Source organism: Scleropages formosus, chromosome 21, assembly GCF_900964775.1.
Source record: "Scleropages formosus chromosome 21, fSclFor1.1, whole genome shotgun sequence".
NCBI classification, from domain to species: Eukaryota; Metazoa; Chordata; class Actinopteri; order Osteoglossiformes; family Osteoglossidae; genus Scleropages; species Scleropages formosus.
The window spans coordinates 16281135-16307378 of NC_041826.1; the positions used below are offsets into that span (position 1 = coordinate 16281135).

General features: G+C 43.7%; 1 protein-coding gene across 1 annotated transcript in view; it reads right to left on the reverse strand.

The window, feature by feature from the left end:
- Positions 1–365: 365 nt before the first annotated feature.
- The window catches only part of gramd4a (GRAM domain containing 4a), a 28073-nt gene continuing 2194 nt past the window's right edge, over positions 366–26244 (reverse strand). Inside the window, exons 2-19 of the mRNA XM_018730136.2 lie at positions 23409–23616; positions 19543–19663; positions 12151–12271; positions 11073–11134; positions 9831–9963; positions 8492–8517; positions 8203–8294; positions 7516–7607; positions 7077–7125; positions 6906–6977; positions 6698–6741; positions 6470–6579; positions 6065–6219; positions 3791–3938; positions 3502–3595; positions 3257–3347; positions 2865–2933; positions 366–2723 (exon numbers count right to left, since the gene is read on the reverse strand). Coding sequence (XP_018585652.1) covers positions 2625–2723; positions 2865–2933; positions 3257–3347; positions 3502–3595; positions 3791–3938; positions 6065–6219; positions 6470–6579; positions 6698–6741; positions 6906–6977; positions 7077–7125; positions 7516–7607; positions 8203–8294; positions 8492–8517; positions 9831–9963; positions 11073–11134; positions 12151–12271; positions 19543–19663; positions 23409–23616 — 1786 coding nt within the window. The 3' untranslated portion in view covers positions 366–2624. The remainder of the gene's footprint in view (positions 2724–2864; positions 2934–3256; positions 3348–3501; positions 3596–3790; positions 3939–6064; positions 6220–6469; positions 6580–6697; positions 6742–6905; positions 6978–7076; positions 7126–7515; positions 7608–8202; positions 8295–8491; positions 8518–9830; positions 9964–11072; positions 11135–12150; positions 12272–19542; positions 19664–23408; positions 23617–26244) is intronic.

The following is a 26244-nucleotide window of genomic DNA, read 5'->3' on the forward strand; positions in this document are numbered from 1 at the left end:
GGCACTCTGTACGGAGTGGTGAGGGTGGACGCTGGGATACAGCCATTGGTGCTCCTGCACACATTGCCTGACCGCTTCCTGCGGTAGAGCATCATGCAACAGAAAATTACGATGCTGTTCCCCTCCAAATTTACAAAGACGACCCCAAACCTGTCAAGATGGATTCAGCAATCGACGTTTACAGCCCAGCTCAACATGTTTTGAGCATGAATACAGTTCTGTCCCCATCAGCACGAACCCCAGAGAGGTGTCTGCAGGTCATCGGTAGTCTCCTACCCACCGTCACTTTGAGCCCAATATTTTTGTTTTGTTTTTTTTTTTTAAATCCAGATTGTGTTCTTGTGAGATTCACAGCAAAAGTTGTGTACAGGTTTGAAATACTTTTAATCACATCCGTTACCATAAAATCCAAGCTCCATTTGGACACGTTCAAAGATCATAGCAAGGACCTTAAGGATGTTGCTGGGGAGCCCAAGGTGCCAAGGGCTCTCCCTGGAACAGAGCTACACATTCCCTGGTGCACACCGGCAGCATGTACTTAGGAAAAGGTGCACAAGCTGTCACGTGGCCACCGAGAGCAGGCAACGCGGCAACGGCATTCGTCGGGAGAGGTGTCCTTCCAGTCTTCATTCCCCCATCGTCCGGGGTTCCAACTGGCGTCCACGGTGCGGGCGCTGGCCGGCCTCTTGTAAACATCACCTCCGGAGCAGGACACTGACCAGCGATGACTTGGACAGCAAATGTTGGCAAAAGCACAGTTTACATCACACATCCTGCTCTCGCTCAGCAGGCTCCATTGCTGCACAGTGCTGTAAAAACCCAAATGCAGCGCCAGAGTTACCAGCACAGCCAAAAAAGGCAACATAAGACTAAGAGCGGGATTTACGATTTCCGTCCCCTCGACCACGCTGCAATATTTACATCCAAGCGCTTTTTTTTTTTTTTTGAAAGGCCTGAATTTTGCTTCCTCACATAAACTAGGAGTAATTAAAATCCCTCGAGGTTACGGGAGAAAGCCTGCAGCATCTGCTCCGTGACAAGCAGAGCTTGCACCTTCCGGAAGCCCGTGGGCACAGACACACGACTGCATGTTTGCGCTCCGCTGGACAGGTCCTCTCGCCATTTGGTGAGAATCTCTACTGCTTTCAGAGTCACGAGAGCAGCTGATGTGCCACGGCACACCGGGAACATCGGGAATGGCGATAAGACAGACTCGCACGTTACCGTAACACAATCAACCCGGGGGGGGAAGAGAAAAAAAAAAAGTTCCACCGAATCAACGCAACAGACTCCCAGTGAGCATAACCGTGCAGCTGTAAGACAAAAACATCACCACCATAATTTTCTTTTAATATGCATTTTGCCAGTTAATCCAACTGCCCTTTTACACAGCAAGTCAAAACCTGATTTGGCATTGAATTTATGAAGATAAAACCCCCTTCTATAAAGAAAAAGACCAGCTTTTATACAGAAGGGCACCAGCAAACAAATATTCCCTACAGCATTTCCCCAGAAATTAAGAGAAACAATAGGCTCACTGTTCGGATTTACAATTATAAAACTGTGCGGCTTAATTTGCATTGACTAAAGAGGATTTGACCACCTTGAGATTACTTGCAATAATTATGCAACTCCCCCCCCCTCTTGAGAAACAATGGTATTCATTATTGTCATGTGTCACTGAATTACAGCCATTAATGACTGCAACACTTAAGCTTAGAGTAATTAAAAACCGAACCAACAGCAAATGGGAGAAGACAATGGGATAAATCGTAACAAAAAATGTCCCAAAACCCTTAAGGTCATCACGGAACAACAGTCCAGCTCAGTGAATTATTCGTATAACATAAGAACAAATGTTTCTTGCTATATCAATTTACCTCCTAGAACTAATTAAGGGTTCTCTTACAAAACAGTACATTATACACGGTAACGCATGAACATGCCATGTACGCAAAGACAATTCGGTTTAGCCTAGATTAGACTCCATATTATTTCAGCGTGTGCTTTTCAACAGATTTTAACACATTCATTTCATCACTGATCAGTGCATCCTAAGGAAACATTTGAGTCCTACAGAAAAATAATCATCCTAAATAAAGGCCGCAATCCTTTAAAAACGTCAACTGCTTTCGCAGAGTTTCTAGTGTAAATTGTTCAAAAGATGTTTCTAACCACCTTGACAGAAATGCTTTTTCTTAAATGTGTGTTTCAGCACATTAAGTGTACATGATGAGACAAACCAACAAAAAGGCCACACTTCCAAAGTGCAACATATTCCTAGTGCAAGGCCTGCACAGGGAATTAGAAGAGATTTTAAAAAGCGTCGTCCACGACGACGCCGTCAGGTGGGAAAGGAGAACCAGCCTCCCCGGGATGAGATGTCAGCGAAACGAAGGCCCTCCTCAACCAATCACAAAGCCAGCAAGGCCACCTTGTCCTCGCCTCCGCAAAGGAAGAGGGTGTGGCTTGCGGCCTGACCGGCCACGGCGAGCGACGCGACGCACGCGGCCCACCCCACCGACAGACACCCTGTGAGAGCGTAAAGCGTAAAGAGGAGGACTGGGTGTTCAGGAGCTCCAGCCCTGCAGTGACGGGCAGGGCCGACCGCGCAGGAGCCAGCGCTAGGTCTCCGGGACGGAGGTCGTCACGATTTTCATGTACTGGGTGTAGATGGCCTCAAAAGCCTCATCGCGGTGGACCATGGCGCCGAACACAAGGGGCTGCCGGAGAACAGGCAGAGAGTCAGTTACACGGCGGGGGGTAAATAGCGGCGGCACAGTGTGAGTGTAGACAATGACCCAAACTAGTCACTGTGTGATTCAACTAGTCGTCTTCCGTCACTCGTATTTATGATTTCTTACCTTCTGTGTGGAGGGTGTCGCAATAGATATTCCCATTCCAGACCCCGGAAGCACGGAGAGCACTTTGTACTGAAGGGGAAAATAGTAAAGAAAGAAAAAGTGGGTTACAAAATCACCCTCTTGTGGATATAGGGGAGCAGGCGGGGTAGTAGTTTGATCCGCTGCCTTTGGACTCGGACCAGGTTCGTATCCCACCTCTTGGTGTAGTACCCTTAGACATTTACCCTTAATTGTTACAGTTAAAAAAAAAAAAAAAAAAAAGTTACTGGGTTGCATAAAATGGTTAGTTACTAAGTATCTTAACATTGTTCACTGCTTTGGAGAAAAGCTTTAGTTAAATAAATAAATGTCAACGCGTAACTGATTTGAACAGCAAATGAGCGCGTACGAACCTTCTGTATGTCTGTGATTTCCGTCAGTTTGATGACTTTGTTCTTTTTGGAGGAGCTGGAGCGGGAGCTGGAGCTCTCGAAGCACAGGTAACTGGGGGCGGAGGGAGACCAGAACACAGGCATCAGAAACCTCTGAGCAGCACAACCAGCTGGGGTGTGAACTCGGGGCAACTGTACACACACACACACACACACACACACACACACACACACACACACACCGGTCCAGCACAAAGAGAACTCACTTCTCAGTGACGTAGAGAACACCATTGCGAATGTAGTCCGTGGGCATCTTCCTGTCCCTGTTAATGAGGCAGCACCGCCACCCGTTCTCACACACTGAAAACAGCACAGGAATTACATCACGCAATTAAGTCGCAACAAACATGTTTTGTTATGGAAAGCGTATAAACGGTACTAAAATCATTCACCGATTTCTATCATGCATTTAATGCATTTTAAGTAACCAATTAAACTCCAATAGTCAGAAGCCATTTGGGCCTCTAAACTGAAGAACGTAATGCCTCTGCAAACCTGGTAGGGGACGCTCGCTCTCTGGGAGGTTAAAGATTTCGTGGAAGGCACCCTTTTTTGTGCTATGTGGTCTCCCGCCTTCTTCGTCGCGGCTCATGCCGCACGGTACGTTGGTCGCCAGGCTGCCGCGAGACGCCGTGGGCTGAACCTGGGAAGCGAATAATGAGAGGCAAGGTCACATTATTCCATTGGGGGAGGAGACTTCTGCTGTAGGGGTGGGAACTTCAGATCTTCAATGCGAACCAGGGTACGCAGGGGAGTGCCCCTCCTCCAGAAAGTGGATTCAAGCATCTGACTCTGAGGAGATGATGACCAGAACACACCGGTCCTCACCATCAGAGATGTTCAGGAACACATGTGGCGTCGTGCACGGCAGAAAGCAAGCTCTTGTGAAGATGGATTCAGACTAGATATCATCTCCTGGATCATCCACAACATTTCACTGTGGTTAGTTGCATCACAGTGCAGCTATTCCAAGAATGAGGCAACACACTAAGAGAATGTTATCACTGCTTTCCACTGCACCGATTGCACTGAAGCGATGCTGACAGATGCTTCCCAGCCTAATGCAAGTTTAAAAAACATCACCAGCAGTCAAAGCACAGCCTGAGGTCAGACCAGAGAGATAAGTCTCCTGGAAGAAGATGGCCTTTCATGTTATGCTGCAAGTCAATAATTCACATCGCTGAGAAAACGGCAAACAGCAGGAAACACACTGCAAGATGTGTGAATATGCCTACAGCAGCGGAGTACAAGCAAAGCAGCTCGTACACTTGTCTAAAAATACCAAACAGAGCAGGGCAACAGGTGGCAAAGTGGTCTGAAATGTCGCACTGCAATCAAAAGACACGGGTTTCAGTCCCTGCTCTTGCTCTAGAACCCTTCACCAAGGGACTTAGCCACTGATACAGTAAGAATTGCCTAGAAGTAGTGGCTTAGTGTACAAACATAATAGTATGCTGCCTTGGAGAAAGGTATCCGCCAAATTAGCGATCGCAACTAAACCGCGCACAAGGCCGCCTAAACTAAGCGCTTATGTAACGATGATTCACTGAACAGGGATCTCGTAGAACCAGAATAAATCAAGTATTGACTCAGAACTTTTCTCTAAGTCACCAAAGCAAACTTCTGAACGTCTCGCTGTTCTTCTTCGTCTTTCTTCAGCAAATGCGTCTGCATCGCGGTAACCATCATTTCATCTATTTTCTAACACAACTCTCGTTATCTACTGTTGCTACGCACAACAAACATATACAGACACGCAGCAGAACTACGCACAATTGCATTACGATATAAAGAGAGTCATATTAGTGGACTTGCTAATTATGCGGGATCGTGTGTAGCAGTTCAAAAATCTGCCAGGACGGACATCAACTTCATTACAGCCTGTCATTCAGATTTAATGTTAGAAGTTTCCCAACTTTCCTTTCACTGTTTTTTGTAGAAGGGAATTTAGGAGAGTCACCACATGGATCACAGCAGCACTTACTATGTTGTGTGGAAACATGTGGGACAAGCTTTGATCTGTTCTTGCACAAACACTGCTCACACACACACACAGGACCCTACCTTTTCATTCCCAGAGGGCTGAGAGAGAGAGAGACACAACAAGACTCATTTGTGACAGCTGCTTCAGAATCAACACACACACACACACACACACACACACACACACACACACACACACACACACACACACACACCATGTGGACTACCAGGGGAAACTGCTGCATAGGAGCATGGATGACAGCACATCCACACAATGACACACAAACAGCAGGAATTCATTCTCTCTCACTCATTATCCTTGTGTGTTGACAAGTTCCCCACTTTGTTCTCTAACACTGCGAATTCATGATAAATTAACTAAAACGGTGAAAATGCTGGATGGCAAACAAACATAAGTTAACACCATATCATGGCCAACAAGCTGATGTATGGAATAATAAAAGGCTCAAGTGTGGGTGTAGCTAGAGTGTTTGGACCTTTTCAAAATAATGCTGATTATAAATGCAACTGCTGCAATACTATTTATGTAACCGATAATGTCAAAGTGAGAAACACTGTAGGGTTGGGCCATGTGCTATGAAAATAAAATCAAACAAAATATACAGAAAATATTACAAAACACTGTTTCCAGAAGGAAACCATCAGGACGCTAGTGGAACACCAGCTTGTCCGGAAAAACAAGTGTATCTGAAGGCCCAAGGTTAAAAGGCTACTGAAGAGAACAGAACATGGTATTAGCTGCAGGTCCACCGCAGGGTACCATACCCGTCGGGACAAGGTGGCGTTGCTGCGCTCCTTCAGCTGCGGGTCAGTGGGCAGGCTGGTCCACACGATGTAGGGTGTGTCGTACTTGTCCCGCAGCTTGGGGCAGCTCTTAAAGATGAAGTCAATGATGAAGAACTTGATTCCAGCATACAAACCTGGAAGGAGCAAAATGGGAGAGGGGATGTCAGCCAAGAAGTAACCTTTAAAGAGAACGGAATTTAAGAACACTTCCCCCCCATGATGCATCAGTCTCACCTTGGTACCAAAGACAACTAACACAGAGAGCTCTGTTATGCATCGCATCAGTAAATAGCAGTGTCCAGCTGCATTCAGGGAGTACAGGGCTGTGTGGATTTGCCTACGGAACTACAATAACCGCGAAGTGCGGCGTTTGAAAGCTCTCACCGATCATGAAGCCCAAGAGCTTGTAGGGCAGCACACAGGAGGAGATGAAGGCCACCCATAGAGCAATGTAGAGCTTCTGAGTGATTTCTGGCTGCACCCACATGAACAGACTGAAATACAGACACACACACACATACATACATACATATGTACGTACACACATGGGGTACTGCGCATGCTGTCCACCGTGCTGCAAACACCTGAAACCATCTGAATTAGAACACTTACTTCTTGATCTTCTCCAAAACATCAGCCATCTTACCGAAAAGGTTCTGTAAATGAGAAAAATTAATACTGTAAAACAGAAATGGAAATAAAACAACGAATTAAAATATTGCCCTGCGGTCCACTGTCTTAAAGGGGGTTTTGAAAGGCCCCCCTACTTCAGGGTGGCATCACCCTCATCAAGTTTACCCTCTGAAGGAAGCCAAGTCACCTGTGCTTTTTGTGCAACATCAAGGACCAACTGGAACTTCTCTGACACTGTCAGGTCCTCCTTTGGAGGTTCCTAAACATTTTTTTAAAATGTAAATTGAATGCAGGAAAACAAATGTTACATAACAAACAGCTGTCATCTTGTATCAGGCAGAAGTCATATGACACTTGCCTCTGGTTCTGAAACTTCAGGCACAATGCTCCACTGAATTCTCCAGCCCCTGTGAAGAGAGCAGGTGACACACTTACATCACAGCATTAACACTGCAAGCACCAATCTCACCGCGATATAGTTACAGCCCTCCCATCACACCACACCACACCACACCCCAGCATATCCCGTTGGAAAACATCAATCAATAGCCCTCTACTGAACTGCACCCTGTCCTTCCCTGACCCCATCAAGTTGGGCCATCGCCACAGCCAGTAGCCCACAGCCTCTCCCATCATGCAGCTCTTTGTTTTTATGAAAAGAAAAAAAAAGGGGGGGGGGGGGCAGAGGCTCCCCTAAGGCAGCCATACAGCTCACACTGAGTCAAACCCATTGCTCAAGACTCTAGAGATCAAGGAATCAGAATTTACATTATACTGCATAAAACAGGAAGAATTACCTTGCAATGAGGTAATTTAAGGACAACCTCAAGATGGCTAGAAACAGAAACATGGGGATAACCCAGCCATGCCAAGCTGCATTCATGTAGACCTGTGGGGAGAAAAAAAAAAGAAAAAAAAGTGGACAAGGGGTCACAACATTCCCAGTTGAAACACAGAGCTGCCTGGGCCTCGAACCATGGGTCACTCGGGTCACAAGTACACAGATGGCACAGTGGTTGGAGCTGCTGCCTTGCATTCCAAGCATCCAGGTTCGTGTCCCATTTCATGACGTAGTACTCTTGAGCAACGCATTCGACTTGAATCGCTCCTGTAAAAATTACTCAACCGTATAAACGGGTGGACATCGGTAAGCAGCGCAACATTTGAAAGTCATTTTGGAGCGTCAGCTAAATGCATCAATATAAATTTAAGAGAAGGTACAATCTGACTAGGTACAATGTCATAACCTCATTATAATATATTTGAGAAAGAGGCTGCCTTATACCAGTATTCTTAAATAAATAACGCTGCCCTCTCTAGGGAACAAAGTTCAAACGATGTACCAGTTCCTCATTACAATAAAGAGTCCTGCCTGGAGGTGATTAACTTGTGCAGAGCCTAAAGTGACCGCGAGCGGTAGCGCAAAATGCCACAAGTCGTGCAGAGAAAGGATGAAGAGGTACGCGTGGGCAGGGTGCACTCACAATGAAGGCGATGGCTGACGTGTACACGGAGTGCCAGTTCGATAAGGCAGAAAGGTTCCTTAAGAAGTTTGTGACGGGTTTGGCACCTCGCTCTGTGAACAAAACACAACCGAAGCGTTCACCTTACGAGCACACAGTCACAGTTGATGCGTTGGCACACTATTCCGTAGTCTGAAGATATTTCTCTGAATTTCTAAAACGCTATCGCTAACACATTCGAGTACATAGTGGAGACACTGAACAATGAGAAAACTTTCGAATAAGAAGCAAAATAGTCAAAAATACTCACTGAGACGTCTCATGTTTTCAGTTAACCTGAAAAGAAAAATTTTTAAAAATTGTGTCAACCTTTTGAATGGTTACGAAGCACCACCGGCAAGCTACCGACCGATGTCAGATGAACGATCGCAGCCCGGAAAGCGGTTCTGCGACGTTCCGTTACTCTTTAGCATCTGGGGTCTCGGCACCGGGCCCTAGGACTGAACCTTCACCTCGAACAGAGACCCTCACAGCAGTCGTTCATACCAGCCAACGGCCACCAGGGGTCTCACACAGGTGCTGGAGCCACATTCTGCTCTCTCTGTTGGGCCACGTGATTGGCTATCGACAGCCACGCTGGAGAGCCAATCAGAACGAAGGTGGAGGGAACACCTCTGAGACGATCTGACGTCACCGCGAGGCCAACGGGCTTCGTTTGCATCTCACCATGGAGACACAGTCCGATGCACTTGGACCAGGACCGAATACTTTCCAATTCCAGCAAACAAGTTTTGCATACGTCCCAAATACGCACACGAGAACCATGATGTGATTATAAATAATGTGCTTGTCACAATTTCAAACGCATTTTAGAATCATGGAACAAGCTGGACTTGCCTTAGGCATGCAAAATAGTCCATGACTCATCTTTAAAACACAGAAACTGTAAAGCAAGATACACTTCATCCTTGATTGACTGAGTTACCCCAATAAATTGATTTTTTTTTAAATAATTTTGACCATAGTATTCTTATATGTAGATAAAATGTTTTCAATTTTAATATTTTTTTTGCTCTGTGTGTTTAGAGTTATATGCTTGCAAATATCTTAAATTTGAATAAAGCTATTTAATCAAACTATGGTTTTGCCCAATATCTGCCCACTAGAAAGAAGAAGAGGGGAAAAAAAAAAATTACCGAAGATCTTACAGAGGAGGCGGCTTGTACAAAGAATGACAGATTAACAAACCATTTCATCTACATTTTTTAAATTCTGTAAATTATATATGTTTGTTTTTTTTTTTTTTTTTAAATAATACTGTGATGTACTGGATCAGCCAGTCATTCCAATATGTTGTCTCCTTAGGTCTGGGCATGAAGAGCTATACAGTATCAGCACCATTCATTTTGCAGACACCTTTCTCCAAGGCGACATAAAAAGTTTGCTTTGTACATTATGCTACTTGCATTAACTCCCCCATTTACACAGCAGGGTAAATTTTAGCAGTTCAAGGCAGGTACTTTGCTCATGGGCACCACAGCAGGTGAAAGAACTGAAACCCATGTCCTTCAGTTGCAAGGCTCTACCCACTACACCACCTGCTGCCACAAAGTGTTTTTTATTGATTGAAAACAAGTCCCTGCATTTACCTCTTAGCACTTAGTGGTTCTTCCGTTTCTACAGTGTTTTCCTCCGGCTGGAAGCGGAAGTCCTCGATATACACGCCCAGCTTGTCGTATAGCCACTTCTGCAGTCGCGAGAACATTGTTTCCCTCTGTTTCTCTGCCAGCAACATAAGGAGGTGGGTTTAGGACGACCACAGTAACAACATTAATGAAGCATTAGTTGAATCTGCAGGCGACACCCGGAACCCGTTTCCTCAATTTATAGATTCTTCTCATATAACACTCTCAACACACACTCGCTCCACAGTGAACAGGCTTGGGGGGGGGACGCAAAAGGGTCGTCTGGCCTTTATTGTATTACGTACAAATGTGATCCATTTCCAAAAATAATGTGTTTTACACCTGAAGGGAAAAAAAGCACTCAGCAAGTAGTCCTCCCTGTGGTACTCAAACCAGCCTATCCACAAGGTCAACACATCCATTCCCACTTTACTCCAGTTCCGCATCTAATCCTTACACCACTTTTACACCTTGGACCCATTTCAAAATAGGAACCAAAATTTTTTTTTATAATAAACCCCTTGACCATTACAAAACTCTTCTTACATTTGCATTTATTCATTTAGCAGACGTTTATCATTACATTAAAGGAAACTGAATTAGATGAGGACCCATGATTCTAAAGCACAGTTAATTTGTTGTTTCTCACCATATGAACTAATGTACATAAGTAGCTGCATACAAGTTTGTAATTATATTGAATAACGGATAATCAAAGTTATTGAGCAAAAAACATGTATACATTAACATGCACTTAATAGATCATAGGCTCATTCTTGCCTGAATCATTTGAATATCTCAGACAGTTCCAAGGCTGCTTGAAGAAATGTTTTGGAACTTTTATGGGGGAGGAAGGGGGATAAAAATGGAAGGAGAGATGTACTGTTGTGCTTAGATGATGACAGGAAAAGGATGTTTCAGAATGTTAAATGTGTTCTTGGATCTGCTGATGCTCCACAGCAGTGGAAACTGCCAAGAGATGAGAAGACCCTTCCCATTATGTGTATACCTCACGTCAGGCCTCTGCACTGTCCAACTTCCTCTTATTCTAACCCCTACTTTCTCACAGTGGAACAGCTGTAAAACTAATATATCCAGAAGAACCCCTGGTTGAGACTGTTCGCTGAGGACTGGAAGGTCCAAGGAAGCATCTACAGCACCATTCACTGTGGTACATCATACCCACCTGGGTGTTTGTTCACGTACCTGTGCCATTGACAGCAGGCGGCTGCAGTTTTCGTGGAGGTTGAGGTGGTGAGTCTTCCAGTCTGGAGCAAAGGAAAGTGGAACAAAATCAATGCATGAAATACCTCAACATACAACAACAGAGTCCAAAGTATGGGGAATGCAGATTAGTTGTGCATTGAATGAGCACTCCGCAGGGTCTTTCCCCATCTTCTCGAACCTACAATCAACAAGTTCACATTTGGGCTGGCTATTTTACTAGAGCAGTACTAGAGAAGGAATGAGATGCAGGGCATGAACTACCAATATTACACACACACACACACACACACACACACACACACACACACACACACTTTCTGAACCGCTTGTCCCATTCAGGGTCACGGGGAGCCAGAGCCTAACCCGGCAACACAGGGCATAAGGCTGGAGGGGGAGGGGACACACCCAGAACGGGACTCCAGTCTGTCGCAAGGCACCCCTAGCAGGACTCGAACCCCAGACCCACCAGAGAGCAGGACCCGGTCCAACCCACTGCGCCACCGCGCCCCCCACCAACATTACAGTTAAAAGAAAATATCCTCAACTTTTGCATTTCTGAGCCCCAGTCCTGCAGCAGTACCCTTGAATAAGGTCCTCACACTGAATCGTTCCAGCTAAAACACCCAAATGTACAAAATCGGCAGAAGTATCCAATAAGCAATGAACTGATAGACACATCACCAGATCACTCAGATTCTGACAAAAGTTCCATTTTACTCTAGAAAAAAGTTCAAAATTAATACGAAGGGCTCAGAATACATTGTGCTGGGAGATTGATTTTATATTTCTAGGGCAAAGACTGACGCAAGTCCCTCGACATGGTCTAATACTGCAGTACGCAGCTGGTTACTGTCACAAGGGTGGAAAAAATTTGAGAATCGCTCCTCAGCCGTGGGAGTCTATTTTTAACTGGCGCTCATGGTCACCTACTGAACAGGCCATCCCGTCTGCCCATTACTGAGGTGGAGGGCACAGCAAGGAACAAGATATCCAGGCCATCCCAACGGACATGATGCTGGCGTGATGCTGGAAGCTCTGCGTACATGCAGCTACTCACCTGCTTCTGATCACTTCATTCATTTTTTGCTCAAGGTCAAGTCGCTTTGTCTTTTCCTTCTCCAGCTCCTGTTTTAAAGCTTCAATGTTGGTTTCTTCTCTCAGCTTCCTCAACTCTTCCTCTGTAAAGAAACAAAAACGTCATCATGGATGGGAATTTACAGACTATTATGTATAAAGTATACAGTTAGTATAGCATAACCTAAGGCTTTCCATATGAAACTAGTCAAACTGATCGCAGTTTTAATTTCAAAGTGAGACTTGTAATTTTAAGTTGAGTAATAACAGCCTTACAATACTTTTCAAACATTTCAGTCAATGATGATTAATGAAAAAAGAAAAAGAGGGAAAAAAAAAAAAAAACCAACATTATTTGCAGGTGTATTCCACTTAGAGCTGCTTGAAGAGCAAGTTCTTCTTGCCTCACTGTGCATTACATTTTATATATAGATAAATGTCATCTTTGGGAAGCTTAACAGTCGAGTACATCCAAATGTTTGGGATTTCACTGGTCCTCTGCTCTGAAGACTCTGGAAGAGTCAAGAGCCCATGATAAGTGCTTTAAAGTGTTCACATCTCTTGAGCTATTAAAGTGAGCACTAAAAATTTTTTCGACCATACAAAAGCTTGCGTTGGCTATATTAGGATCCGCCACTACCCACACACTCACGCATCATGCACGCTACTCTGGATAACATAGCTAAACAAATCACATTTAAATAAATGTAAATGATTAGGGTAGCTGGATTGCAATTTGCTCTTGTGAAGGCTTGAGCTCACAGCTCACCTGATGTCACCTCAGTATGAGGTTACATGTACCTCCATGAGAGTAAATAAATGTTTGAAAAAGCCTGGCCCCCTTGCTTTAAACAAAGGCTAATGTTCACAGGACACTGGACCTTTGGGTTATTTCGCTCTTATACCTTTCAGATGATCATGACCTCTCTACGTTATATGTAATTCTCAACTCAAACTGATAGCCAAGGTTCACGGGAACTGTTCAGCACAGTGCCTCAGAAATAACAGCATCCTTTAAATGGCAAGAAGCTCTCCAAAGAGCTCTAGATTATCTGCAGCATCAAATTACGAGTGTGATGACTGGGCAGGTGCATCAACTCAGCTAAACATCATGTGCCTGAGAACAGATCAAAATGCAAACTCATCTTTTAGCACAATTTTAAAAAGAGTACATTCAGTATATTGGTATTGATTGACTGATCATCTAATGTGGCATCAATAGCAATGAGTCAATAAACCATTTCGGTGTGATCTCCTACCAGTAGTGACTAACATCTGCAAACTCACATTCAAAGCCCACGCCTTGCTATAGAGACAGTAAAAGTTACCCAGATGTTAATACAGGTAAATCAATGTAAAAATTTGTTTTAAAGACAAGGGAGCATGTAAGAGGAATGTGCAGCTAACAACTCAAGTTCCAGAGGAAGAAAGATTCGCTCCATCACTCCACCGCCTGCCATCGCCAATATTACCGCCATTCTCCACTATTCACGCCAAAGGGCATCAGTAGCAATTTCAGTGACCTGTCGCCGTCCCCACCTCACTCCCGACATCCTAATCCCTTCCTGTTGAATCAGGAGTAATGTAAGGCACGATATTCATGCCCCGTTGACTCCCCGCCAAGAGTGAGAGGCACAAGCAGCCCCTTCACGGTGGGGTTTACACTGGCACAGGAGCAGCAGCTCTGTCAGCGCTAACAGTTTTACTAGTAAGGCGATTAGGCCTCCTGCCAAGAATGCCAGTAAACCTATTATACTCTCAGCTGAAAGGAACAGGTTGAGCATCACTGGGGCAAAGAAACCAATACATCGAATCTGAGTGGAACGACTGCCTGTCTACTGCTACGTCACACATCTCCCCAGTGCACAGCAACACCACACCCCACCCCACCCCACCCTCCTCTCCAGCTGTGCTAGTGCACTCACACATGGGCCTCTACCCATCTCCCCTACTAGATGCCTATGAGCATGGCCTTTAGCTTAGCAGCATTTCACACTGTCACCCTGCACTTCAACAGGTCCTGGTCATCATGATAAACAGCGGGGGTGCCTTCCTCCCCTTTCGCATCTGGACCTTACGTGATGACACTGCTTCCCTAGAGAGATGGTGTCTTACAGAAAAGGATTCCAAACAAACCCGTAGCCATCACGGACAATGACTCGTACCATGTACACACCACCCTGGCTAACCAGAGGAGCACCTTCAGAAAAAACCTGGGAGATGGGCACTACCCAAGGTCATTCCTTCCAATGACCATTAGGCTCTACAATGAGTTCTCTCACTGTCAGGCTGGCACAGACTTCTTATTTTCCAAGTGTTCACCTGTTAGTACTACTTTTTCTTTGCACACACAATATTTTTACACTATTTTACACCTGTGTAGGCTATACTTTATTCCATTGTTATCCCAGTGTTCCCTATCACTACTTGCTGTATATATGCTGTTGTAGCCTCTTGCAATTTGCTTCAGGATCAATAGTTTCCATTTATCTATCTGTCCATCTATCCATCTGTCTCTGATGCCACAAGCTGTATGTGAAGCTGTCGCTGCAGTGCAGTTAGGAAACTACACAGAGGCATACATGTAGATGGCAATGGTCTGTACACAGCAAACTTAAAGCGGCAGCCAGTGTTATGAATTACAACTTAAACTGTACATAGTCCATTGCTAGGAAAACGGTGATCATAAGGTAGCATTTGTAACATCTTTCTTGTGCAGCAATGAGCAACGTTAAGCCAGAGATGTGCTTTACCACATCCTGTTCCCAGCCTCATCTGTGCAAGACACTCCACAGAAAAGTCTCTCTCTTGTTCAAAAGAACCACAAGTTAACCTTTAGAGTTCTGCTCAAACATCTAGACAGTTCAGGGCCACTGGCTGCCGCTCCGAATACATCATGTGATGAACAGCACCATTTAAGGAAGTACAATGCACCCGCTAAAGAAAGACTTCACACACGTAAAACGGATTAGAGTTCGGCAGATCTTAACACAATATAAGCCTTTTCACTTAGTACTTCAGCCATGTAGCATCTGGTGATGAGCACCATCACTGCCAACAATCTTCATTTCATCTTAAATTCTATATTTTTATCATCTACCAATGTCAGTACCTTGTCTCTCCCACATAGATGTTTCATTTTCCTCTAAAATGAAAAATCCTTGTTTGGTTTTTTTTTTTTTTTTTAAAAAAGTTAAGGTAAAATTCTTGTGCCATTGGAGGTAACAAAAATAACAAACGGGGAGGTTTTTAAAAGGATCTCTTCTGAATGTAAGCCTGTGACCTTTCAGTCTTCATACCACACTGAGGAAGAGGGCAGATGATTAAAGCATGGCACAGGATCTCATCCAATTCATACACGCACCAGCTACCCTGGTAGGTTCCTAAAACCATTTATTAAAATACCCTGTTCGGCTTGCAGTTAGGATCTGCAGTTGACCGAGGTTAGTTATTAATAGCTTGAACAACCAGGGGTTTGATCAGAGCCAAAGTACAGTGTTCCATACATGTGTAGTGCACCAGTGGAAAGACCCAAATATATAAACCCAATTCTGTCCTCATCACAGTGAAGCTTGAAAATGAGCTTTAAATGATTTAGCAAACAATTGTGTCATTTCCTGTAAAAAGTGCCTACTCCAGCAACACTTATCTCACTCCTTTGATTCACAACACTGGTTTTTCCATGTGAAGAATAGAAACGACAACTCTAGGATGACCTGCGATCCAAAAGGTTCATCTTCCTATTTATAGGTCTACTTTAATGAGGGATGCCCTTTATAAATAACCTACTCTACCCTGGTGAGGATAACACAAATGCCTCCATGGTATTCTGTATTCTACGAATGCTTCAGCTACGCTGTCTTGATGACACTGCTTTACTCCGAGCACCACATCAGCATACGCAACACGTCCTCATACAGCCCTCAGGAACTCAATCTGCCCCTGGCTGCGGGTCCACTTTGCTTCAGCATTCCAGCAGGGCTGTTAAGCGTCACCGTGCAACTCCGTTACGGCGATTTCAGATTACGCTGAACTGGAGGCAGAGACCATGTGACTTCGCCATGCTCTAGGCGTGAATGCATTGGCTGGGGGAGGATCCTGGAGAAACTTTACCCAGTTATATCTGGGCTGTATGTTGACCATTGGCCAGTTGTCAGCTGGACAGTAGCACAAGCCAACTGTAACCTACTTAAGAGGAATAACAGACAGGCCACATGACTGGCACCTGTCCTCACTAACTGTAACCATCACAGTTATCAAATTTCCAGACACGATGACATGTGTGAAGCAATCTTGAGGGGGGTGGGGGCGCTTCCATGGAATAGTGCATTTGTAAACTATCTGAACTCTAACGTTATTAGAGTGGTTTCAAAAACCAACCCAGTCTGTGTACCTAAATCCAGGTCTTACAGAATGCTGGAAAGTAGAGTGGTCTCCAACTCCTTATATGTGCTGCTACTTATACAGTACGTGCAATACTATGTATTCTGTGTTCTGTAGTAATATATTCTGTATTTTTATGTTACACCCTGGGAGCTGCAGAAAGTGAATGTAGTTATGCTTAAATAATGACAACGGTGCATTGAATTGAATAAATGACAAAGTATGGGTATGTGGGTATATTTCAAGTAGGTGAAGTCCAAAAACTGAGCTAGACATGAAAAATTGTAAAATCCTAAAAACCAACATTTTGGCAAGTCACAGTGGACAAAGGCATCCAGTTAAACAGTAACAGCATTCCTGGGGTGGTCAGTACCTGCCGGTGCCATGTTGTGTAATAGGCCACTCTTACTCTTGACCATTGCCGTTATCGCATACAAGTGAAGAGAAGGATGATGACTCTCTGACCTCTCAGTGCACTCCAGCACCTCTACGTCTCCGAGAAACAGGCAGTCACTGCCCGGGGTAAATATAGAAGTGACCACCTATGGTCCTCTCCTGCCAAATCACTTACTGGTTACTTTATGTAGCTTCGCAAAAAGTAATGTAGCTATCTAACAACAAACATTAGAAAAGATGACAATGGTCTCATTAAAAATTGTGTGCTGGGCTTCCAGACAGAAAGAGCAGAAAAATATATTTAATGCCGGATGGAAAAGGAACAAATAATGTAATGCATGTCTCTCTTAACTGAGTCCTTTGGACTTTATGGTTGCCCATTAGTGTTCAGCTAATGGTCTCGATCAATAGGCTTCTGTCTGAGTAGTTAATGTAATCTCTGTTTTTTTTAAGGCCTGTACTAAATCCCAAGGTTTATAAGTGAATACCAGGAAACTAAGAGAAAGTTTTCAGAAGAGAAAAAAAAGAAGAAGCAATTTTAACGTTCGGCGGACACTGCAGCCGAGAATCACAAAATGTGTTTATGCTTTTGTGTTTTAAAAAAAAAAAAAAAATACATTTCTATTTTCTGTGTTTCCGTAATGATGGAAGGTGTTGGTTTACATGCTTTCCTTGTGGATCTGCAATACCAGTCAGAAGTTTGGGTACGTTTGTAGAAAACTAGGCACTCCCCTCTCAAGGTGTGTGGTCAACAAGCCGGAGCAAGGCATAAGACCATGCCTTCACAGCGCTTCTGCAACAATTTGCAGAGATATAGGACACTTGTGGGTCGCTCTGCCTTTGCTCTTCTTTTCAGTGTGTCCCATACAAGTATTGCCCAGGTACACTCTCAAACTTGTGACTGGTACTGTATGTTTGACGAATAAACCTACTTCTTCCTCACACTGAAAACAATCAGTTAAACTGAAGAACACTAAGCTATAATATGTGATCAGGATCAGCAGAGGTTTTACAACACAGAGGGGATTTAATTCCCCAAACCAATCAGCTTCACCAGCATCTTCCCCTCTATATCACATGGCTTTCACCTAGAACAACCTCTCAGTGACAACTCAGTTTTGGCTAGAGTATGTGTTAGCTGTTTTTTTTTTTTTTTTGGTTCCAACATCCTTTCCTTAATTAATCAACAGGGTCAAAACGGTGAACATGAATTGTTATGTGAGAAAACGTACAGTCACCAATCCTTGTAACACATGCAACATTGTGGAATTTATCCTAGTTACCTAGATCTTTGGATATTTAGTAATGGAAAATAACATCTCGGGATAAAACTCACCTGACACTACATTCCAAAGTTAGCAGACACATTCACATGTAAAGGAGAGGGTAAAACAGACATTTATATATGTAAGAGGACATGTGGATGGAGAAGAAGCTAAAGATGAAAACTTCAGAAGCATCTGCCTGAAACAAGTTATTTTGCATCAAATAAAATCTAAAACGTGTACAAGCTGCACAATTGTTACACATAAGGCTCATTAACCTCCAGTAAGAGATGCCCTTTGTAGACTTGTTTGTACGCAAAAGTTAATAAGACCTGCAGATATCTGCCTGGTGTGTCAAAGTGAGTCCTTTATCTGGGTGTAACCATCAGAGCCCAGCACAGCCACAGGATTAAGAGACTCAGTTGGTCACAGAAATGGATCCCCACAGCACCACATCGCACCCTTCTTGCATATCCGCCCTGCGTCACTGCTTGCCCATCCGATGCAAAGAGAGCTGCACATATCCCTTGTGAATCTTCATCCAACAACACTCCCACAAGACCAATTATGTTACCTTGAAAAGGGAGTATAAATGTCTATAAAGTGAATTGTGACAGAACACACTTAGATTCATTTACACTGCCTTTCAGCACAAATCAGCATGGTATTTCATATCAAATTCTGAGCACTTCCTTTGTACATTTACAGCATCATCATCTCCACCAAGGACCCAAGAGTGAAAGACAAACAGCAACATGACATTAAAATTACTAAATACAGAACCCAGTCAAAAATAAGAGTAAATAACACCAATCTAGATACCACAGTGGAGGACAACCATAGCACATCTAACAGGTTAAGAGAGACAATACAGATAGACGCAAGGTGCAGAAGAAACTGTGCTGCCCATACAATGAGCAGCTCTTTCTCAGGGCAGACATCTGAATGTAAGCAATAACACAGCTCTGACCTACTCTGCAATTTATTTGGAGTTCAGACAATAGGAGAAAGCTAATTAAATGTGTGTTCGAATGGCTTACAACAACAAGATAAGAAATATCAGCAGAAAGAAAACAGTATTTCATCAAGAGTGATTATTAGACATCTTAATACATTTACATAGCCAGATCAGACTGCAGATAAAACAACAGCTCTGACAATGTGGTCTAAAACTGTTTAACACTTAGGAAAGATGAAGAGTAAGAATCCATAGTCACAAATCAAGCATAAAGGTTTAAATGTAGAATAGTGAGACAGCATTTCTCTGAGGACACCAGAAGTCACGGTAACCTAAGTTATGACTTCACTGGTCAAGCCCGCTGAGTACTCACGTAGGAAGTGCTTCTCCAGCAAGGCGATCTCCAGATGGCCCTTCACCTCGCTGAGCCGCTCAGACTCTGACCTCTGGAAGTCCTGTATTGCGGCTGCCATGCTGAGAGCTCCTGACCCAGCCTGGCACGAAAGTGACAGACACAAGAGAGCAAAGATTATTCAGAAATAACAATTTGCAGGGGAGACGCGAAAGGGATTCAAAGCACTCGGTCTCACATGACAGAAGGAAGCTATCTATGGGGTGCTCAGACACCTTGCTCTCCAGCAGCTCCTCGTTGCCCCTATTCCCTACACACAAAGCCTGGCCTGCAGATTGTGGCACAGGGCCCATTCAGATCAGCCAGGCTCTGAAAGAAAGGTGCAACATGGCTCAAGAGTCTGGGCTTGCCTGCTATCGATGGAACAGCGGAAGCCGGAGCTGTCCAAGGGGTGGGTGTGGCACAAAGAAAGGAAGAAGGGCACAAACAGAATAGGGGAAAAAACCAGCCTTTTACATCCCACGCAAAATAGAAATGATAAAACCAGAACACAGCCAAGCAAGGACATTTAATCTCAGGCATGTATGTGCAAGCAATTCCTTTTGCAGGAAAGGACAGAAGGACAGCACAAGATGTCTCACACACACAAGTCCAAAACAACTGCAAGGAGATTGTTCTTTGGTTTGGATTTTGTACACGAAATTACTGCAATGCATCCTAGGTTGGAGACAGTGAGTGCCTTGTGCGGGACAGTCACTGAACTGCATTATGGGATACAAGAATAGAATTAAATAATGCATGCAGTGTATTTTGGGAGAGACCCTGAATATATTATCTCATAGAGCTCAAGCAAGGTGTGGTGTGTCGTGATGTGGTCAAAGACGGTTTGTGTGAGGGGATGTAACAGTTTTGAAGGGGGGGGGGGGGGGACCCTAAATTGTTTTGTTCCACAAAGAAAACCGCAAATAAGCAGAGAATAAAAAAAATGAAGTCTTTCTAATACAACAAATCTTTAGGAAATCATACAACCACTGTCTCCAGACAAATGCTTTTCGAAAGAGTTACACCAATTTGCATACAGCAGACTGCAAAGGAAGAAGGAATCTGAAAATCACTTTCACAAAAAAAAAAAAAAATGCTCATGCATGGTACCATGCTGCATACCATTTTTGCAAACCCAAAAAGAAAACCACAGACTGAAAGCAAAAGTAAATATTGCTGATTTTGTGGGTAACGAAATAGCAGCATGGAAAAGCAGATTAATTTGGGCTCATTTACCATGATGAACTGAGTCAGAATAAACCCTACAGGCTTGAAGTAGTGAAAATGAATGAAGGGCAAGATCTAAATGTAAACTTTCATCAAACACAGGCAACCTAACCGAAGGAGGACGACGATGGCAGCCTCCCACAATACAGGGCTCAACACCAGACTTCAGCACACAAGAACAGCCACATGCTGGAAAACAAAAAAGCTCCTTTGCACTTAAACTTCTTTTATTTAGCGGAATTAGCATCAAGCCAGACCAGAGCTGTGGCAGAAACTATTGCCATGGGAACTGGCTTTAAGGGAAAGAAACAGCCCTCAAAACTGAATGACTGCAAAGGGGCCCAAGGTGAAGGAGAACAGCACAAAAAGCCCAGCACTGCAACACTATCCAGGACCAAATCCAACATATGACAAGAGGTGGTGGAAGGAAATTTCAACCTTCTTTAACAGTTGGTGGACTTTTTCTTTGTTGATGATGTTCTCAACACACCTGTTTTATTTTCCTTCTGAACTTTTTGAGACCTCAATCATCTCTTGGACTATGAAAGACAAGGGCTTCTGGGGATATGAGACAATAGACCACAGTGTCAATTGGTTAATGGTTAATCCGATCAATCCTCTGCGTCCTCTTCCATTTCTAATATTAAACATCACCTCTTCCACACTCTGGAAATTTTCTTAAAATAGTGCAACCCCTAGGGACAGTATGATAAATCTGGATGTTTTCTGAGGGATGAAAACAATGTAAAAACATGGATAAACTAGAAGCAAACTATGGAGATGAATACCACAAGGATCACTCACACACTTCTGGTATTCAAAAATATCTTCACTGGGATGAAGTAACCAGAGAATTTCTGGTCTCTTAGTGACCCCTTCAAAAGCAGGGTTTCCTCCAATGTGGTTGTGGAAACCTAAACCAGTTTAACTAAAACCATACCCTTTGCATTATCTTACTCTCTTTCCGGTTCAGTCAAGCACTGCATACTAATGGATTTAAGAACTACGTCAATCATCTTGTGTTCTACTGAGTGCTTGATTGTATTAATCTTTTACAACACTGTTTCAACACACCATTATTTTTTTTTCCAATGACACCTTTATGTTTTGAGAGTCTGTCTGTAATAAAGATACAAAAGCATGAGATGAACAAAAAAAATAGGCATCCATTTTCATCTATTATTCTGGAGGAGCTCTATTTACGTATTTGCCAAGATTTGACGTCAACTAGACAGCACTTAACGAGAGAGCTTCTGCTACTGTGAGGTCATGAGACACGTCTAAGCTGACCTGTGCAAATAACTTAAGATCACAAGGGACAAGAAGGGAGTGTCTCGTCAGTCTCCAGGTCAAAGGTAATGCTTTCCTGAGCTCACAGCCAACATGTAACGCCAAGTAGGTTGTGTCCTAGACTCTCAACCACTCACGGGTCTCGTTAGCTCTGAACAGTGATCACTAAAGATTACTCTGTGAAATGTCAAGCATGGTCAGGAACTAACCTACTGACTTTTGGTTGTCTAACTCAAAATAACAAGGCAATTTACTAATCATGTGTGTATACTTCCTTATACAACAGAAAAAGAGGAAATAAATTCATGCAGCTTCAATCTTGGTTTTTCCTCAAGTGTCTTGCCCGGTCAGTAAGGGCATACTTTATGAAGCCCCAGCCTACATGCATGCATGAGGTGTCCAGATACACGCAGGCATCAAACACATTATTTGGATCAAGTCTGACACCCACCACACGCTTCAGCCAAAGAGCTCTGAAAACAATCTGAGCTTTTCACAGTAACATCAGAAAGTACAGCCAAGTGTCTTACCAAATATTTTACCACTTAGTGGAGGAAGACATAAAACAGAGAAGCAAATCAGTATAAACAGACATGGCACACAAATATCAAAACAGCCCAACATCAGACGTAATGAACTCAAATCATTAAAACATTATATAATAATCCCAGAAACAATTATACTGTCCACAGGGCACCAGAGCACTCCTGATTTAGGATGGAGAGCAGTGCTAATAGGTCTCCTATGGCCTGAACTATGTGCGCAGCCTAACAGAGGACAAGAGCAGGCCGCACTAATTCTGATGCAGAAGTGGAGCAACAGGAAGAGAGAAAATAAACAGAAAGGCAATACATCAAAGGTCCTTCTGGCAGGGCCATCATACCTCCCAAAGCAGTGTGCGGTCACTTCAAACTACTGAGAAAGAGCCAGAACAAGCCAAGCATACCAACAATTAGCTAGATTAGCCAAAGTACTGAGAAGTGCTGCTTTTGAAATAAATGCCCATTTAAGCTAATTAACTAGAAAACTGATTAAAAATTAAAAGCACACATTCGTCACTTGTAACACCTTCCCAAAAATACACATTTTGTGCTCGATCTAAAAACCGTTCACTAAACAAGGGGAAGATCGGTTGTGTGTGTGTGTGTGTGTATATATATCAAGCAGCGTGACCTATATCAGGAAGATACAGTTTATCAGTCATCAGGAATAACTGATAGTTAACAGGAAGAACACAATCACAGAATGAATATTCCAAACACACAGAGACACAGCGCCCTGCCAAAGACAAGTGACGCACACCATGAGTCACACACATTAACACTTACGAGGTCTCGCAGGTCTTCGGTGTCTTTGAGAGAAGACCTAGGCTTTACGGGGACCTCATCGCCACACTCATTGTCCGACGCGTTCGGAGACTCAGCCAGATCCAGGATTTCGTCACGCTTCTGACCTCTGAACCTTATCTTGTCCAAACGCTTTAACATGTTCAACACTGGGTCTTTCGGCTTCACCTTAACATGGCTGACAGGAGTCCTGTATGGATGAGAAAAAAATAACATGGTCACAACATCTACATGGACAATAGAAGTGAATCAAAACACTAGTCAGAACATATCCCAGTATCACCTGTCATCAGCTTGCTGGACTGCACAATACTGAACCTCATCACAACCACAGGGTAGACACTGGAACACTGCATCTCTCGAGCATGTGGCTTATTGAACCTCTTCAATGAACCTTTCTAAGACAATAACTGTTCAAAGACAAGAGTTATTCTGATTTTTTTTTTTTTTTTAAACAAACTGACTAAAGAGTACAGTCTCTAGTGACAAACCTAAACCCCAAGCTTCTAACTTTATCTGATAGTTTAGAGATCCCAGTGTAAAGAGGGCGATCTGACCGACAAGGTTCTAATTTCTCATTATGCACTTGTTTCATAAGGAAATGAAATGACCATTCTTGGTCCCAGGAACAGTCAGAAAGGAAGAGCTTCCACTGGGCTGGACAACCAGCTTGTCTCAATGCCAAAAGCTTCCTTTCGCTGTCCATCAAACAAGCTTTTAATAACAGGATCAATGCCACAAACAAACGTCCTTAAACCCACGCGCTGTCCTGGCTGCGTGATGACGGAACAAAAAGCACTGTATCAGTGAAGGAATCACCCAGTAAATGAGTTGGGACTGACACAAAGACAAAACTAGATGTTAGCAAATTAAACTGTTGCCTCTATCAAACTGCCCTCTTGATTGAAAATAAAGGCAACAGACAAAAAAGGAAAATATTCACCTCCTAATGAAAGCGTCACTCATTAACAGCCGCATGCCTGAGGAACAGCTCAAATTCTGTTCTTTCTCGAGTCTGGCCCTTGACTTGTTACCCCTAAGATCGTCATCAAATCTCATTCAAAGACAACGTCACACAAATATGACAAACCTGAACTATAAGCCAGAGACAAAAGGTAAAGGGGCAAAGGCCTTCTTTGTGAAAATCTTACTGTAAAGAGTTGAATGCCGTCCAGAAGAGCACAAATGAGGGGTTCTGGGGGGTTTAAAGACCAGAGAACATTCCCACAGTAGCTCAGCTTCATTAACAGCCTGATAAGCAGCCAAGGGAGTCCCTGATTGCAGCTGCAAGCCAGAAAAGCACCAAACCAATGCCAGCGTGCTCGTCCCTTTCGACCCCTGCCAGAGCGAGATGCACACCATTCTGTTGTGCAGTGTGTGTATCTGCTGTCCCTACTGGCTCTCTGCAACAATAAGCAGCAGAGTTTTGGAACAGAACAGACTCATTTAGGCCTCCACAACGTGTGCTGCGGAAAGCATCCGTGTGCTAGTGTTAGCAGGAGGCACCTGAAACACACCAAAGAGGAGGATGGAGACAGTCAATTTGGCAGAACCAGGGTCAAACAAATCCCGCAGCCCCTGCACAGCCCTAAAGGGAACCTGTCGTACCTCCGAGTACCTGCACAAACCTCCAGGTGCTCCTCGTACTGCTTCTTCCACAGGCGGAGTCGACTTTTCGGTGGAATAAATTGTTTCAAAAGACGAGAAAGGGATGAAATTCCAGAGCGGAGAAAGGTTTCCTCATGTACGCCTGGCTTCCAGTGGAAAAATGTTGCATCACCAAATAAGTCCAACACCAGATACTGCAGCACAAATAAATATTTGACTTTTTCATGCAGAATCTAAAAGCATATACATATACAGATTATTTTAATGCTGTTTAAACTACAGGGCGGAACCAGCAAACTTAAAAGCCAGTTACACACAAACATACCCTTTCCTCGGGTACAACCTGAGTCACCACATTCCAGCTGATGAACAGCAGTACAGTGACAGCAGTCCAGCTGGGACACATCTCTGTAGTGCGTAATACAACTAGGATCTGTGTAAACTTTTCCTTAGTTTAACAAATAAGAAAGAGAAAAAAAAAAAAAAAAAAAAAAAGATTTCGTAATGTACCAAAGTTAGTCAAACAACTCATCACACTCGTGATTAGAAATTATGACGTAGCCTCTAGGGGTGACCGTGATGCAGATGTTAAGTATCAGAACAGCCAATCTGACCTCCATAAAGATATCACATAGGCCGACCAGCCAAGGTCCATTGCTAGTCAAATTAATAAGTTAGGATCTGCTATTTCTGTACAGCACACACGGTCAGAAGTTAACAGCAGAGATACGAGAGTCAAAAAACAACCTAGCAAAATGCGTGCAGTCATGAGCTGCTCAACAGGTGGTCTACAAGGACACGTAGAAGTGTTAACCAGCATTTCCTGGGCTGATCATAGGCTACGCCTCTTGGGGAAGGGACTCTGTAGGTAGGTGGAAGGAGTACTCTTCGTTTTGGAATCAAATTGTACCGTTCATAAAAATGTCTCCGCCAGGGCTACAGTGAAAAGAACGTCAAGCAGAAGACCACATCGTTGCCCGGAATTCCTCAGAAAACACCTTCATCTAAGGCAATTTCCCTGCTTGTAATACTACACTTCACCATTTGTACAGCTGGACAGTGACTCGGTTTACTTGAAGCAGCCCTTGAAACTGCCTTTCTGGTCATAGGCCCAGAAGGTTAACCATTACACCAAACTAGCAGCATCATGTCAAGAAAACGGCTGATGCTGCAGTTCGACCATAAGGCCGGAAATACGGCACCTCAGATC